Genomic DNA, 18,780 nt, shown 5'->3' on the forward strand with positions numbered 1-18,780 from the left:
GCGGACCATCTCCCGGTGGATCATCTTGTGTATCCAGGCGTGTTAGTCCTTGGCTAAGAAGGAACCCCCTGTTGGGCTGAGGGCTCATTCCACTCGAGCCACAGCCACTACAACTGCTTTGGGCCGAGGTGTGCCCTTGCAGGACATTTGCCAGGCGGCTACGTGGGCCTCGCTGCACACGTTTGCAAGACACTATTGCCTGGACAGTCAAGTCCGGAGGGATGGCTACTTTGGCCGTTCCGTCCTCCAGGACTTTCTGGTGTGATTATTGGTTCGCAGACCCACTACCACTGGGTTGGTATTGCTGGGGTATCTATTCTAAGGTAAGGAATCTATCACTAACCTGTCTCTTTCAGATGCACAAGTTACTACTTGTGTAACGATATATCTGTAAGAGACATTAGTTAGTGATAGATTCCTTACCGACCCACCCATCCTCCCCGTTCTGTGAACCGATATCTAGGGTTAAGGTCATCCCCTTTCAGGGCCCTAGTTTCATGGCACCAATGTTGGTTTTTGGCATGGCTCTGCGTTTCTGGCGCGGAAAAGCTGTGTTCGAGGCATGTGGGCTGCTAAATTCACATCTAGTGCATAGATCGCCGCCTAGTGTTGGGTCCGGATGATTGCACATTGTTGTCCTGGAAGAGTCTTCGAAGTATCACGAGATAGGTGGCTCCTCCCCTGGACTACAGTGCGCATGGGCATCGACTCCATCCCCAGATTGTTTTTTTCCGCCATTGGGTTCGGATGTGATTTCGACGCCTCCTGTTCGGAATCGATATAAAACAGTTTTAAGGCCAAAAGGCTTTTAGTCACTCGTCGGTATTGTTCGCGTTCGGTCTCGTGTTCATTCCTACTCTTCAAGTGGGTTTTCGTGGAGTCGGTGACTCTTCGATCATCGAGGCCCTGTCGACGCAGCAAGACCCCGACGATACTGCGATGGAACGGAGTCCGTTCAAGTTCTGCCCCGTGTGTGGTTCCAAGTACCCACACATCGACGTGCACCCCGTGTGCAACAAGTGTCTTTCGCCGGACCACGACGAGGCCAACTGTATGGCCTGTTCCCGATTCCGATCGAAGAAGACCATCAAGTCTCGGCGCGTGGCGCGTCTTGAGGCCCACCGATCGGCTCCGGCGCCAGAGGACATCTTTGGAGACCCTGATGCAGAGGAGCAGGAGCTTAATCTGCAGATTTCGCCGGCATCGGCGGAGGTCGAGGCCGACTACGGAGAGGCAGTCGGGTACCACGTCCTCGGAGAAAACATCGAGGAGGTAGGGGACGACGAAGAACCGTTTGGGGCCGTGGAAGATAGCTCGGAGGATGAGCTATGCCCCGAAAAGACTTTTACTCCGGCTCCGGTCACGGGATCGCCTCAAGGCCTTACCCACGACCATATGCCTCGTCCCTCCGCCCCGCCTGTCGGCCCGGCTACGGACGCCCCTACGGGACCGTTGTTACCGAAACTGAAACCGAAAGTGGTGGTCACCTCTACGGAGCCTCCATCGGAGAAACCGAAACCGAAAGTGAAACCTTCCGGACCGGTCACGCCCAAGGGGGACGATGCTTCATCGACACAAAAGACGGCGGCTGCGTCTTCGGCGGCGTCGTCTTCGAAGACGTCAGCTGCGTCATCGACACCGTCGTCTTCGCACGCCTCCAAGCCGCGAAAGACTGTGGATGCGGCTAAGGGCCCTAAGGTGTCTGTGCCCTCGGGCTCGGGAAGGGCCTCGGTGCCGACTACTGTCAAGCGGGCCGCGTCGGCGACATTGGAGGCCCCGGTGCCGAAGAAGTCGATGGCCGACCCGAAGACCTCGGGTGGCTCTGGGGACGGTTTGACAACTCCCAAGCCCAAGAAGGTGTCGACCGCGCTCCAGTCTTCGCCGGGGGGCGGATCGAGGGCGTCAGTCGGATCGACGAAGCCGTCCGCTTCCTTTACGAAGCAGGTGCAGGACTCCCTCAAGCGGATTCGTAGTAGGGAGTCGGTGTCGACCCCAGGAGCCCCCTCTGAATCTACTCCGGTGGTGTCGAAGAAGCAGGCCTCGATGCCGATTCACTTCACCCTGCCTCCGAAGGTGGTGCCTAAGGCTTTTGCGCCCAGGTCGGTGCCCGCGGACTCGATGGAAGGCGGGCACACTCAACTGAGTGGCGATTCGGGTCGACGGGCTCCCTCGGATGACGAGTCGGAGCATTACATCGATGCCGACACGGGGAGGTTGACGCTCAAGAAGAGGAAGATCACTTCTCAGCCTCTGGAGCCGTTTGTGATCCCATTAAAGAAGAAGAAGCCGCTCTCAGGGTCTCCTCAACTGGTGGAGCCTCTTTGCCAACCAGTCGCGAGCCCGGAGCCTTCACCCACTGGTTCAGATGTTGCGGAGGGTGAGCAGGAGGAACAGTATACCTTTCCTGAAGGCAATGACCCTGATGACCTGCGAGACTCCTGGGGGCCATCTGGGGATCAGGGGGACGTCCAGAATATCCCTGACCCGCAAGCCTATGGGCCTAAGACTTCTCCCACAGAGGATTCAACGGCGTTCAATGCCCTGATTGAAAGGGCTGCTGCTAATCACAGTGTACCTATGCATGCAGACCCAGTAGAGGTGGACTTCCTGTTCGACACTTTCTCTACTGCCGAAAAGTCTGTCAAGATTCTCCCTATGCTTAAGGGTATGCTGAAACATGCCACTGACATTTTCAAGGACACTACTAGGGCACGAGTGGTGAACCCTAGGATTGAGAAGAAGTACAGGCCGGCACCTGGGGACCCTGCTTTCATTCGGGGCCAGTTGCCTCTGGACTCTTTGGTGGTCTCCAATGCTCGCAAGAGGGCGAACTCTCAGACGACGGGTGAAGCTCCTCCCCCAGACAAAGAGTCTAAAGTGCTAGAGGCATCGGGGAAAAGGGTGGCAGCGCAGGCAGCCAACATATGGCGCATCTCCAACACACAGGCCCTGTTGGCCAGATACGACAGGGCACACTACGACACATTAGAGCAGCTTCTGCAAAACCTCCCTGATGAGTTCAAAGAGGGCGCGGAGATGCTCATCCAGGAGGGCAAGCTCATCTCCAACGCTGCTATTAAGTGTGCACTGGACGTTGCTGATACCGCGGCAAGGTCCATCAACACTAGTGTGATGCTGAGACGCCAGGCCTGGCTCCGCATCTCTGGTTTCAAGCCTGACATACAAACAACTATCCTTAACCAGCCTGTCAATCCGGACAGTCTGTTTGGACCAGAGGTGGACTCCACTCTTGAGAAGATTAAGAAGGATACTGAGACGGCGAAATCCATGGGTGCGCTTCAGTCTCAGCCATTTCGGAGCAGCACTTTTCGTCGCTCAGGCAATCGGGGTGTTGCCAGAGGACACTTGGCACAGCAGGCGCAATTTACCAGGGGTGGTGCACAATCCTCGTACTCACCGCAAAAGAGAGGTGGTTACAGAGGAAACAACTCCAAGGGCAGAGGCAGAGGCAACAACAGCGGCCGTTCCTCTGCCGCTAACAAACAGTGACTCCCTGTCACTGCCCCCCGACCATCTGACACCTGTCGGGGGGAGACTCCAGCAGTTCCTGCCCGTCTGGAAGTCCATCACCACAGACAGGTGGGTGCGGCAACTTATCCAATTCGGTTATTGTCTGGAGCTCACATCACCTCCTCCCAATATTCCCCCAAGACACCGTCCTATGTCGGCAGAGCACTTGCACTTGTTGCAGCAGGAGGTTCTTGTTATGCTGCAAAAAGGCGCTATAGAGCTCGTGCCGGAAGAAGAACAAGGCACAGGGGTCTATTCCCTGTACTTCTTGGTACCAAAGAAGGACGGTTCGCTCAGGCCCATCCTCGACCTACGCCCGCTCAACATGTACATTCTTTCAGAACACTTCCACATGTTGACGCTGCAGCAGGTCCTTCCACTGTTAGAACAGGGAGACTTCCTCGCGACCTTGGATCTCAAGGACGCTTACTTTCACATACCACTCCATCCATCCCACAAAAAATACCTCAGGTTCACCATTCAAAACAGGCATTACCAGTTCAAAGTACTGCCCTTCGGAGTGACCACTGCCCCCAGGGTGTTCACGAAGTGTCTGGCGACCGTGGCGGCGCATCTCAGGAGACAGAACATACATGTCTACCCATATCTGGACGACTGGCTGGTTCAGGCCAAGTCGGCTCAGCAGTGCGCCGCAGATATGTCCAGCACTATTCACCTTCTTCACAGTCTGGGGTTCTCGCTCAATTATCCAAAGTCGCACCTTCAGCCAGCCCTTGTGCGGCAGTACTTGGGCGCGACGATCAATACTCAGACTGCTACAGCTCAGCCGAATCCAGTGAGGATCAACAGCATCCAGTCACTGATTCAGAGGTTCAGACCACGACACTCGCTCCCGGCGAGAGTGTTTCTGCAGTTGATAGGCATGATGGCCTCCTCCATTTTCATTGTCCCGCACGCGAGGTTGCACATGCGTCCTCTCCAGGAGTGCTTGGCGCACCAGTGGACTCAGGCTCAAGGACAGTTGAAAGACCTAGTGTTGGTCACCGGTCGGGCATACAACTCTCTGCATTGGTGGACTCCACACAACCTTTGCAAGGGCCGACCGTTCCAAGAGCCTGTGCCACAGATTATCCTGACGACGGACGCGTCTCTGCAGGGGTGGGGAGCGCATGTGCTCCATTACACGGTGCAGGGACTGTGGTCGGCACAACAGAGGAGGATGCACATCAACTACTTGGAGCTGATGGCAATCTTCATGGCACTGAAGTCCTTCAAGGTGCATCTGTGCAACAAGGTCGTGTTGATCCGGAAGGACAACATGACTGCAATGTACTATATCCAGAAACAGGGAGGAACACACTCTCCGCAGCTGTCTCATCTGGCTCAGAGCATGTGGAAGTGGGCCATTCAGAGGAACATCTTCCTCATGGCGGAGCACCTCCCGGGCAAGGACAATCAGATGGCGGATCTGCTCAGCAGGCACAGCCACCAACTGCACGAGTGGGAGTTACATCCATCAGTACTCCACCCATACTTCGAGGAGTGGGGTCATCCAGAGATAGACCTGTTCGCCACAAAGGAGAACGCAAAATGCCAAAGCTTCGCCGCCAGGTTCCCACACCCGCAGTCGCAGGGCAATGCGATATGGATGAACTGGTCAGGCAGATTTGCGTACGCTTTTCCCCCAGCCCCTCTCATACCGCTTGTGGCGAGAAAGCTGAAGCAGCACTCGATGACGCTCGTCCTGGTTGCTCCAACGTGGGCGCGCCAGCCGTGGTACACCACGTTTCTGGAGCACTCCGTGGTACCGCATCGAAGACTGCGCCTCACGCCCAGGCTCTTGACGCAGAACCATGGCGACATTCAGCATCCAGATCCGCAACAGCTCAACCTGGCGATTTGGCTCCTGAAGTCCTAGAGTTTGGCTATCTTGGTTTGCCCCCGGAATGCATGGACATTATCCGAGAGGCAAGAAAGCCCACTACCAGAGCTTGCTATGCAGCTAAATGGAAGCGGTTTGTCGTTTACTGTACAGAACATCATATCAACCCGCTGGATGCATCCATTCCTGATATTATTTGCTATTCGTTGCATCTTTACAAATGCAATTTGGCGTATGCTTCCATTCGGATACACTTATCCGCCATAGCGGCCTATCTCCAAAACAGGCAGCACCTCTCTGTTTTCAGGGTGCCTGCCATTAAGGCTTTCCTTGAGGGGCTGAAGCGGGTTATTCCCCCCAGGTCCCCACCGGCTCCTGTGTGGAACCTCAACGTGGTCCTCACCAGATTGATGGGACCGCCGTTTGAGCCCCTACATTCCTGTGAGATTCAGTTCCTGACATGGAAAGTCGCCTTTCTCATTGCCATCACGTCTCTACGGCGTGTTAGTGAGCTACAGGCGCTCACCATACAAGAGCCATTCATTCAGGTTCATCCTAATAGGGTGGTGCTGCGCACTAATCCTAAGTTTCTCCCTAAAGTGGTGTCACAGTTTCATGTCAATCAGACCATTGAACTGCCCACATTCTTTCAGAACCCTCAGACTGTGGCTGAAAGAATGCTTCACACGCTTGATGTCAAACGAGCGTTGATGTACTACATTGACAGGACCAAAGACTTTAGGAAAACAAAACAATTGTTTGTTGCCTTCTCAGCTCAGCACAAAGGCAACCCCATTTCCAAGGCTGGAATTGCCAGGTGGATCGTTAAGTGTATACAGATTTGCTACCACAAGGCTAAGCGCACTTTGACGATTCCCCCCAGGGCCCACTCAACGCGGAAGTTGGGGGCCTCCATGGCTTTCCTGGGTAATATCCCTTTGGAAGATATTTGTAGAGCAGCCACATGGATTACACCACATACGTTTACTAAACATTATTGTGTAGATGTACATTCCAAGCAGCAGGCAGCTGTAGGACAGGCTGTTCTTAGAACACTTTTTCAAACTTCTGCAGCTGGCACGGGCGGCCGCCGTTAATGGAGGGACTGCTATGTATTCTATGCACTAGATGTGAATTTAGCAGCCCACATGCCTCGAACTGAATATGCTACTTACCAGTATGCATCTGTTCTTGGCATGTAGGGCTGCTAACATTCACATCGCCCGCCCTCCTCCCCGGCGCCCGTAGCGGCTGCAGAGCATTCTTGCATTCAATCATTAGCATGGACATCATTTACACTATTTCACTCCATCTCTGACACAATGGCTAAAAACAATCTGGGGATGGAGTCGATGCCCATGCGCACTGTAGTCCAGGGGAGGAGCCACCTATCTCGTGATACTTCGAAGACTCTTCCAGGACAACAATGTGCAATCATCCGGACCCAACACTAGGCGGCGATCTATGCACTAGATGTGAATGTTAGCAGCCCTACATGCCAAGAACAGATGCATACTGGTAAGTAGCATATTCAGTCTAAGAACTGACGTCAGCACGCGGAGGCGGTGTCTAAGTACTCAGACGACGTCATCACGGCGCCCACGACGCCGACGACGGACGCGGAGCCGCAGACGACGCCTACCGACGCGCAAGGGTACTGCTACGCAAAAGTTTCCGGATCCAGTCTGACGCCTGGGGATATTCTAAGGTAAGGAATCTATCACTAACTAATGTCTCTTACAGATATATCGTTACACAAGTAGTAACTTGTGCGCCTGGTGCAGTACCTTCAGTTGCATCAGCTGAAATCCAGCTCATATTGCCACCTAGTAAGGTTGGCGTCAGGCCACTACCCAGTCAAAGTCCTCCATCTTATTCAGGCCCTTCTCCCATTTACCCCTAAGGCAGTCAAGCTGGGAGAGACTGTTGTGCAGCAGCGTGGAGTACATTTGTGACACCACATGGATGGTCAGGGAAGCCCCAATGACTATATTCCGGCGGGGTCTCTTTCAGGACCTCATCCATCAACTCCCCTTAACTTTGTAGGATATAAGTCAGTTGCAGGTATCGGAGGTACTGACTATCCGTTATTTCGTATTGTTCTTGCAGTTCGAAAAATGATTTAGTCTTACCATCCACCAGAGATGCCTCACCTTTGATATACCCCGTAGTTTCCATTTCTTATGCCCTTCTATTGCCCTCACACTGGCCAAGATATCAGAGTTCCATAACTGGGTTTCCAGCGTCGCTCTACCCATCCACTACAGAGCATTTGTAGATATGTAGTGTTTTCTGGAATATTTTGTTAGGTTCCTGGTGCCTTCTCTTTTGTATCCTTGTTTAGTGGCTTGTTTTTATTCTAAATACTGCTTCTAATATGTAGAAAAAAAACACTTAAAATATGCCAATGACAATTTGTCAGTATCAGTTTTTGGTTCTTTCTTTAGTACATAAGTAATCACCTCATGCTTTCACATGTTCGGTGTTCATGGATGTCCATCCACATTAGAAATCTCTTTAGTCTAATCAATTCAAAAGACTTTATTCGGTTATATTTCATAAATAACCATAAAAGTACATCAAATCACATCAAATATTACATCATCATAATTAATGTTATAAAATCGATATACACAGAATTTAACATGGACCAAGATTTAAAAGAGTAGAATTCATATGATCATAGTCTTACGTAGATAAAAAATGCTTTTAAGAAATGCCGAGACAGATGCTACTGAGAAAATATCATCCAGGAATTGTATAGCTAAAAAAGCTGGGCGACACTGTCTCATGTTCATATATTTTAGAATCGGCATGATCCATCTTTTCCTAGATATAACATAAAATCTACAAAAAAATAAAATATGGATATCCGATTGAGACGAGGCATTATCACACGGACATTTACAAATTTCCTATGACCAATCATTTGTATCAGGAAAGCTCAGCAGTCTAAACAGTATCCCAAATCTAAATCTGGTCAGCAAAAACCTTTCTTGCTCTTTCATCTGAAGGTTTAGATAAGGCTGAATAACCCTTGGTTTTGTTATCATTTGGTGGGCGATTACTGTCTTTTTTAACAGTTCTATTTGTTCTCTACGATACTCAAGGAAATTTAGACTTAGATGTTTCAGTGCTTTCCTAGTGATATCAGACATTGACATGGGGTCTGTATAGAATTCCGGATGATTGATATTATCACAGAATGCTTTTATATAGCACAGCCATTTTATCCTTTTCCCACCATCTAGTTTCAGTGCATCCCCCAGAATGAGGCGATTTAAGTGGCATTTCTCGGTAGTCCATACCCGATGCCATAGAAGGATCGGTTGCACCTTAATTAGGTCTTCCAGATAGGTAATACCCAGTTCGATGTGGCAATTAAAACTGGACGTACTCTCTGGAACAGCTAAAAGATATCGCAGGAAGCCATTTTCAGTGACTTGTAGGCTACTGACGTTAGAGTCACCCCAGATTCCTGCCCCATATAATGCCACCGTAACGCAGCTAGCTTTATATATATATATAAAAGCTCTTTAACTGGCTTTTTACCCATCTTTTTGCTGAAAGACCTAAGGGCCATTATGGATTTAGAAAATAGTAAATCCCTAGCTTTGATCGCACAGCTCCATTTACTAGTGCAATCGAACAAAATCCCCAAATATGGGAATGTTGGAGAATGGTCTAAAGGGATCGATCCTATGTACATGGTTTTTTTCTTTTGTTTCACGTTCCCGCTACAGTTCATAGAGAAAGTTTTGGTGCAATTTACTCGTAGTTCTAATTTGGCCATAAAGGAACTAAAAGAGGTAATCATAGTCTGCATGGCTATAGGGGTTCTTGCCATGAGGACAGCGTCGTCTGCATACATAAGAGCAGGTATATGACGGCCTGAGGCAATTGGCATATCAGTGCAATCCTGTAGCAGAGTTTCCTCCAAGTTGTTTATATAAATAGAAAATAAAAACGGTGCCAGGACGCACCCTTGCCTCACGCCCCTCGCGACGCTGAACTCTCTTGTACACTCCCCATTTTTACCATATCTAATCATTGCACTAGCCCCGTTATACAGTTCTCTCAGAAGTTTGATGATATTTACCTCTACTCCCAGCCGGGTTAAAATTATCCATAATTTGCCATGATTTACAAAATCAAAAGCGGATGTCAAATCTAAAAAAGTTAAGAACAATCTTCCTCCCTTAGCCTTAGTGTATTTCTCTATCAGTATTGATAAATTAAGTTCTTGTTCGATGGTACCAACTCCTTCACGAAAGCCGTATTGGAGGTCACTAATGATGTTATGTTCGTCTGCCCATGAGTGCAATCTATCTAAAATGACTCTGCCAATGATTTTAATGGTGGAGTCAAGCAAGGATATGGGCCGGTAGCACGCACAGCTTGCTCTATCTCCCTTTTTTTAAATGAGAATAATGATCGACTTATACCAGGTACCAATCAATCCAATTGTGCATGCAGCGTTAAAAGTTCTAGTAAGCAATGGTGCCCAGAGCGGTATATTTTTTTTTTAAATGTCCACTGGGACACCATCGGGGCCGGGTGCCTTTCCCCCTAGGCTAGAGTTAATACCCTTATTACCTCCTCCAAGGAGAAGTTAAGTTGCAGCCCTTCAGCACCCTTCCCCTTAAATGTGGGTTCTCTCGATGTATCAGTGGTTATTGCTGCTGGGCTATAAAGTGTTTAAAAATGCTTGACCCATTCATCCTCGGTAACAGCTATCTCAATACGAGCCTTTGTATTGTCTTTAAAAAAAAAGGGGCATTCACTGCTTTCCAGAAGGCCGTCATATCCTTTAAATCTGAGGCCTCAATAATAGCTGCCCATGCTTCCTTCCTCATCAGGTCTCTTTGAGCTTTTAGTGCAGTTTTATATTCTTTACGTAGGGCCCTTATCAGGGTCTGGTTTCTGTCTTTCTTATGCAAAGCCAATTTTAATTGCTTGTGGGCCTTACTGCATGCTGATTTGAACCAGCCTCTTGTTTTCCTTTGGGTCTTGTTTTCCTTGGCGTTTACCCACAGACCCCTCTTTATACAGGCAGTTATTTCTCTGAAATTACTTATGATGTCTGCATCATCAGATGCCAAGTCCAAGCAAGCAGAAAAGCTTGTGTTACACTCGTTAATTAATTTACCAAGAAACTCCTCTGGGACCACCTTAGTCCATTTTAAAGCGTATCCGTTTTGCCTGGCAATTTCTAAGTTGTCAGAAGAGACCTCTGCTCTTTTAAGCACTATTAATTGTGGGTCGGATAATTCAATCCTGATGGGGAAATGGTCGCTTAGGGGAGATTTTAAAACATTATAACTAACAATGCAATCCCTATAACACGAGGAGATAAGGATGAAATCAATTGTAGAAAATAAACCTCTACCGTTAGTCTAATCAAAGCTCGTTGACTGGCACATATATTCTCAAACCATTGACATGATCAACCAAGCAGTGCAACGCACAACTTCAGTGATTTAGTAGCTCTGGCTCTCCTTCGATTCAGAAATATATTTGATCTCTTGAAGTGCCGTATTTTTGCAAAAATGGTGAAGTGCTTAGTGGGCTCTTCGCTTTTTTCTTTACAAAAGAATATGCTCATATATTCTTTGAAATACAGGAAGAAAGACATTTTTAAAACCTTTCAATCTCCTATGGGAGTAATGTCATTGCTTGTTTATCTGTAGGCCTAAGGATGACACCTCTACAGGAGTGTGGGGAAAGTCAGTGGGTCCAAGCTAGATGACATTTGGAAGTTTTAGTCACAGTCTCTATTTTTAAACTCTTCATCAATCAAATTTGTGGTTTTGATTGCTTTTAGCAACTTGATTGCAACAGGAAAATAAAGTGCATCGCTACAGGTAGGTGTAAAGCTGATGTAACTTGAAGTCAATCAGCATTTCTTAGATCATTTGCTTATGCAAATGACATATTTGGGCTCAGTTTAAATAGTAATTCACCTATGCCAAAGTCTGCACTGAAGTTACTCTTAAAGAAGTCTGCAAGCTCGATTAGTATGGCAAGATATAGCTATAAGTCCCAAAATGAGGTGGTCTGTGGGAGTGCCTTGGGGAAAAGGCCACAACGTTATTTAATTTGGAATCATCCACATGGGATTAGAAAACTGATGCTTCTTTTGAGAATTAATCTGTTGCCCTTAAGAGATGTTACTGGCATTTGGGATTAAATCCTGTGAGAGGAGAGAATTTGTGAATTGTCATATTCAAATCCAGGATCTTAATCATGTCCCATTTGTGTGTCCGGAATTACAAAGAGCAAGGCGTATGTTTTTAAGACCATCATTTATTAAATTTAATATTCATTCTGCCCAGAAGGCCGGAATATTTGTTTTATCCCCACCAAATGAAATGGTCTGTTATAGGATATTCCAATTTTTTAAAACTTTTCTGGCTATTATTAGGAAATATTTAAAATCTCGCTATCAGGTTTTGATGTCTAATGGTTGGATATTGAAGAAGTTTGCACTGTATAAAAAGTATATTTACCCTTCTTTCCCACTTTTTAATCTATCGTATTTTAGGGGAAAAAAAGGGAAATATTTTTTGTATTGTATTCAAAATATGTCTTTTTTACTGTATTGATGCATTTTTAAGGACCTCCGTAGGAGTTCCTTAACAAGTAAAAACTAAGTTGGTTGAAGTCCTTACAGTTCATTCCTTTGCTTAGTTAGTTCACAGAAGTGGCTTTTGTTCCCTGATAAGACTTGGAATTATGTGTTCTAGAGCCTTTAGTTCTTTTCACAAATGGAAGAAGAGAAACAGACCACATACACAAATTCAAAATCAATCTCAAAGGGACAATTGGAAGGATTCGAATTCAAACCTAGGGGCCAGTTGTACAAACCCTGCAATTTGCAAAACCCCTCTAGTACATGATGATTAAAGTCTTTCTCACCCACAATATGATCTTCCAAACCACAGTTGGGAAGGGGTCCTGAAAGCAGCATCTCCTCATAATTTGGAATTGCAATGAAATGTATCAATGCTTTGCAACCATCACTGAAAAGTGACATACACTTCAATAGAAGTCGGATAGGTTCCCTTTTGGGAATTGTCAATAAGGCCTTCGCAAAGGAACAGGCAGTGATTTCACTGCATGCTCACTGATGTCTTCCCAAACAAGAAACATTTTTTTAAAGCATAAGGAGCACATTGTACTTTTGTCAAAAAGAAATACTGGTTTGGAAATACGAAAGCAGAGATGGAGGTCTATAGTTCTTGCAGACCAGATACTAATTACTGGGGCTCGCAAATAGTGACCTGCCTGATTAATATTCATTGAGCAGGTTGTTCTGCTACCCTCTGCAAATGAAAATTTTTGCAATGCAACCTATAAGTACACAGGTTGCTTCACAAAATTGCCGGCAGACTGCAAACCGTTGGCGCACAATTGGCACCACTATTTGCCACCTGCCTGTCCGTACATCTAGCTCCGAGTCTTCATGTTGTGTAAAATAGAATAGCTGATGGGTCAATAGCAAAATCTACACTGGTAGAAGCTTGGGGGCAAAGGGTAACTCAGGACGAAACCATAGGACCTATTTTTAAGAAGGTGTTGGGGAATAAAGTTCATGCTGCGTTTGGGACATCTTTAGAGCACTGCTCAGTAATAACACTACCTAGACTGAGCTCCTGTATTAAATTTTAATTTGTACTTTCAGTCTTTCATAACCTGTTTGCTTGACGCATTCAGTACATGGCTACCACAATACCCATCCTTAAAATCTTTACAGACACGAGAATGCAGAAAGTTTATAAAGAAGATATTCACCACATGTTCTGATTTCTGTAGTGTCATTTCTGATGCTGTTCCCATTCACAAAAAATACGCTCCATCCTTAGGAGTGAATATGGTGTGCTTGGATGCATCAATAGCAGATTTTGTAGGGAAGCATGTTAAAATGTGAGCCATCATGGGTTTTCTAGTGAATTGATTGAGAGAGACAGATGGCGTCATCAGTGACACTGGTGGAAAAGTAGAAGAGGTGGGCTGGTGAAATGACGGAATAGTGGAGCTGTGAAAAGAAAGATAGTTAAAATTGACAGCGGTCACAAGTGCACCGCTTCCTGTCTCTCTTTCCACCTCTTTCCTCTGCACCTGCATCTTTCCACCTCTCCAACTGCCTCTTTTCTCTTCTCCTCCTATCTCGTTCCACATATTTGCCTGTCTTTTTTTTACACCTTTTCATCTCTGTCCGTCTCTTTCCACCTCGTCTTTCATTCCACCCCTCTGTTTCTCTTCTATTATACTTCTCTGTCTGGTTTCCATTTCACCGATCGGCAAATCTTTCAGTTTACCACTTCACAACTTCACCCATCCTGTATTGAACCTCTCCACCTTGTATTTTATGATTCTAACTTCCATATCCAGCTTGTAGCAAAACTGTGCCCAATTTGGAAAGATTTTTCATGTATTTCTAGAAATTATATTGTGCATGTTATTTATGTTTTGGTTTACTATTTTGTTGTATCCTTTACTCTTGACATTTTAAGGTAACTCCAAGGTTAGATACCCACCCAGCGATGATCACCGTGCTAGAGATGGGAGCGGCACGCCATTTTCTGCGCACACAGCAGCTAGCAAAGACAAGTGAGGAGCGAGCTCAGATCATGCAGCCAACGCTGGAAATAAACACAGGGTGAGAGGCTTGTGGAGACTAATTCTGGGTTGGAGGCACTTGAAAGATGTGGTAAAATAATTGAAAGGGAGATGATATCAATAAGCTGACATAAGGTGTATCTGTGTTGCTAAAACATGTAAGAAGGAAGAGCTGGGCAAGTATAGGGAGGAAGGGGCTGGCTATTATAGTGAGATAGACAGAAGGCAAAATGTATGAGTCACACTTGCAACAGGGTGATGAGGCAAAACCGATTTTGGAATTTACGGTGAAGCAATAGTGGTTAGGTTGGATGTTTTTAAATGATAAAGATCAAGTCCAGTACGACTCGAAGTACAACCCGCGAGGCACTTGCAGCCCTCCTGATCTTCACATGCTCCTTCCAGGTCAACAGTAGCACTAGGCTGCTTTTTACTTGACTGAGCACTAACATTTAGGAAGATGTTAAATGGGAAAACATTTATTTGCATGCTAACTGAAGTAAAGGAAAAGAAGCAATTAAGATGTACTGCACCACTTAACTTTAGAAACATTTTCATTTTCAAAGACCTTTATCAACAAAAGTGTACAAAATATGATAGTCTTTTCAAAATTCAAAAAGTGTATTGCATAAACACGCAGTAGCGTTTCAACTCGGTACATTAGTGATTTGAGAAGTATGTTTTTTTTTTAAGTGATAGTTTTCAAATGTGAATTTATAAGCATTCATGCTTCCCCTACCCAACAAAGCCAATAGCGAACTAAGATGCAAGTTATGTGCACCATCTGGATGGTTGAGTTGCTATTGTACATTGACATCATAATTTATTTACAAGAGAATGTGTTGTACAGAGCACATTGTGCAAATCATGTATTGAGAGGTCCTCTTATGTGTTATAATGAAAAAATAAGGCAAAGTGAAATAAAACAATTGTCTCGGATCACACTCTTTGGTCAAGTGGGGAAATCTGGATCGATCACAGGTTTTCTATTTTCATATTTTGCAATTCTGCCACTAGATGTACATGTTTCCATTCTCTAGGCCCACTTTACATCCAGCGCCCCTCCCTGACCATGACTGCTGGCATTAATGTGACCATTGGTCACTTCACAGACCAAACCTTTGTGAGTACCCATGCACAGAACCTAGAGTGAGGTTTGCCTACAGGCAGCACAGGAAACATGTGAGTAGACAACTTTGAGAGAATAGGTTACTTCAGTTTAGGTAGATTCATTAGTTTTGGGGAATAGAGTGAGACGGTTGGATGAAATTAGAACCTGTGATTTGGTGAATGGTGGATGTGGATTTATGGTGAAACTGGGTGAGGGATATGTTAGGATGAAGTGCAAGATGGGTTTGGAGGGTAGGATTAGATGAGTATTGATTACAGGTAAGACAAGTGAGGGCACTATTGGTTTAAAATTAGTGATGTGTAGTAAGACTGGGTGAAGAGAATGTGGATGAGCATTATATGAAAGGGGCCCTTTTTGTCATGGTCACCCCCACTTTTTGCCACTGGTACTGACGTTTTTTGACTGATGTGCACTGGGTCCCTACTAACCAAGCCCCAGTGCTTTTTCCCTAAAACAAGGTAAAATGGTCTAATTGTAAAACAATTGGCACACACTGTGGCACCCCTGTAAGTCCCTAGTAAGTGGTATCCCTGGTACCAAGGGCATGAGTACCAAAGAGGGTCCCCAAGGGCTGCAGCATGTTTTGTGCCACCCTAAGAGACCCTCATACAAATTGCATGCAGCCTGCCATTGCAGACTGCGTGTCATGGTGCAAACCATTATTGAATAAATGACATGGCACACTCACCGTGTGCAATGCCAAAGTCACTGCATGTCATATATATATGCCACTCCTACAGCAGGCCTTTGAGCCCTAAGGCAGGGTGCATTACATTACGAATTAGGGCATATCTGCCTGAGCAGATATGCCCCTGTACTGTCTAGTTCCATTACTGGATGGTACTAGTGAACAGGTAAACCATCTTAAATATATGTACTGGGCACTGGTCTTTGAGTTCCCCAGTTACATGATGGCTTCACTGAAACCCTATGGTGTTTGGTATCAAACACCTAGTCTTAATACATCTATTCTCTTGTCAGCACAAGATTTATTATGGCATGCACCCAGAAGACACTTTTTAGGTGCCTCCTGAAAAATCTACCACTAACTATCTAGCGTGCTGACTGACTGGTATCATCCAACTCACCACAAGATACCTATTTCTTACCCTTAGCAGGTGAGAGCTCACACTCCCTGAGGCCAGAAACAATGCCTGCTCCGGAGCAAGGTGTTCACACTTCCTTCAGCAAGATGGCTAGTGATTTAGCATATTAAGGCCAGGGGCTTCAAAGCCTCTGCAATCTTAGAAATGCAACTCCGGCTTTCCCCCAGACTTGGGAGATGCCACCCCTGGCTTGATGACCATTCCGCACCAGGACAGACTGGAAATTAGCTATGCAAGTAGGTGTGTTGCACCACCAGGCTAGTCACACCCCCATGGTGGGCTACCCAAAGTGCTCCACTAAAGAAGGATTCCACCATCTTGGTTTTGGTGGAATTAGGAACTCTGGGGCAGGGTTATGCCCACTCCCCACAGAAGTGGTCATGTGGGGGGGTGTAGTGACCCCAAAGGTACGTAGCCCATTGACTGCCACCCTTTACTTCTCTTAACATCCCTAAATTCAGTATTTAGGTGGCCCACTGATACCAGGAACTCAATTTTGCCTGACTAAAGAAGGAGGAGGACATACAAGAGCTGAAGAATGCAAGAACTAAGCACAATCGGTCCTTAGCCTTATGAGAAGCCCACTATAAACTCCTCTACGACTGGTACCTCTACCCTACTAAACTTCAGCGTATCTTCCCAGGCACTTCTGATTTATGTTGGCGGGGGTGTGGCTTGCAGGGGGACTTCAGACATATCTGGTGGGACTGTCCTAAAATCCAGCCTTTTTGGGATGAAATCCTCTCTCACTTTAAGGATATCTTGGGTTATCCCATTCCCCTCTCCATAGACTTCACCGTTCTGGGTCTGCGTAACCCCCTACTGATAAGGCGGACAAAGCGATCATGTGGACTTGTTTAGGGGCAGCCAAACTCCCTGTGGCAGCGGCATGGAAAAAGACTGAGGCCCAGGTGCTTTCTTTATGGCATGCTCGCCTCTGGAGGATCTTTTCCATGGAACGCCTAGCGGACATTTTCCAAACTGATTCTGAAGACTTTGCACTCCGCTCGGGACTGCTGGTGGCCTACTTATCCCGGGGTTTGCCTTCTGCGGTTTTGTCCACCAACTGTGCGAGCTATGCATCTCTTTCAGCTTTAGCGGCCTCCTTTTGGAGACGGTAAGCCTCGGCTGCTACCATGATTGTATTCTGGTTCACTCTGTGCATCGCCATTGCTGCCTGTATCACTGCCTACTTATATCTGTTATTTACTGCTTTACTTATTTTACTTTCATTTTGTCACCACCGGACGGGGCGGGAGGGGGATACTGTTGGTTTGGGGGGATTATTTGTTTAGGACATCAGCATCATTCGCTCAGTATGGGACGGTGACCTGCTTAGGGTCTTTGCGAAGCTGAACCCACCATAGCTAATTCTGTTGCCACCCGGGCAGTTGCCCGCCCCGTGTACTATTAAGATTGTAGTCCTTTGTATTTGGTCATATTTGATACTCAATAAAAAGACAACTTTGAAAAAAAGAATGCAAGAACTGTGGACTTGGTGCCAATTCATGCCTGCATGCTCCTGTCCCGACAATTGCTAAGTCCTGACTCAGCCTGTAGCTGTGCATCCTCCAAAATCCTCGGAGGGCTGCTAGCACTTCACCAACTAACCAGCATTTCCCTTGAAGTGGAGGAGCCAGTTCCATGCAGCTTGCAGGCACCTACTGCACAGTCTGGTTTGCTGATCATCCAACAACCGGGTCTACCGACGCAGCAGCCCAGTAAGAGGTCACTGAGTGTCCAGGAGGTCAGCCCTGTTGAGCCATCCAGTCTTCAAGACGCTGATCAACACTGGAGGTCCCTGCACCAATACCCGGGGTGCCGGAACCTGTTACAAGCCTCAAGGCTTGTTTTTGTTCAGTCCAAACACCACTGCTGCCCAAACGTACCTGCACGTCAAGAGACTTCACCAGAGGGAAGCTGCATGCCAGAAGACATCTTGCTGTGTTTCTTACCATGAATTGAATAATGAAAGAGAGGCTAGAATTATCCCATAATAGTACCAGACAGGCTACCTAGACACGATTTCAGGCCTATGCGATGGAACTTAGTTTGTATACACTAGGCATGTTCGTCTAGATCAAAGATTTTACCTTCGGACTTAGTTCCTGAAATGAAAGTCAAAATCCTTCAGCAGGGCAAGGTTGCAGTAGATATCTGATGAAGTTCTCTCAAAACTGAATAGCTGTTGGTTTTTGGTGGGCAAAGTTTTGAACGGTAAAAGGGCGGATTTCGTGCCCAGGAAAGTTCTCTTGTTGGTTGCATACTTTTCACATCTTGTCTTGGTCCAGAGTTCTATGTTCACACTGAGCCTTTTTTTGGAGCTCCGAATCTTTCAGCAGGACAAAGCTGCAGGCTCTGTCCGATAATGAGTTCCACAAGGCTGGATAACTTCTCGCTAAGGCCCACCTAAATACATTTGCTGTTGTGTAAAAGCGCCAAGCGGGTGAAGCCTGTTTCTTCAGCCCAGCAAAGTTGCACCTCGGCTTTAGTGATTGATTGAAATCCACTAGCAGCTGGTTGTCCCACAGATTTTCGGAGATTTA

At 46.6% G+C, this 18,780-nt stretch overlaps 1 protein-coding gene across 1 annotated transcript in view; it reads left to right on the forward strand.

The window, feature by feature from the left end:
• TRAP1 (TNF receptor associated protein 1) overlaps window positions 1–18,780 on the forward strand; it is a 283,860-nt gene that overhangs the window by 240,967 nt on the left and 24,113 nt on the right. Inside the window, exon 16 of the mRNA XM_086941396.1 lies at window positions 13,891–14,036. Coding sequence (XP_086797522.1) covers window positions 13,891–14,036 — 146 coding nt within the window. The remainder of the gene's footprint in view (window positions 1–13,890; window positions 14,037–18,780) is intronic.

The sequence above is a fragment of the Lissotriton vulgaris genome, chromosome 10 (assembly GCF_964263255.1).
Source record: "Lissotriton vulgaris chromosome 10, aLisVul1.2, whole genome shotgun sequence".
Lineage (NCBI taxonomy): Eukaryota > Metazoa > Chordata > Amphibia > Caudata > Salamandridae > Lissotriton > Lissotriton vulgaris.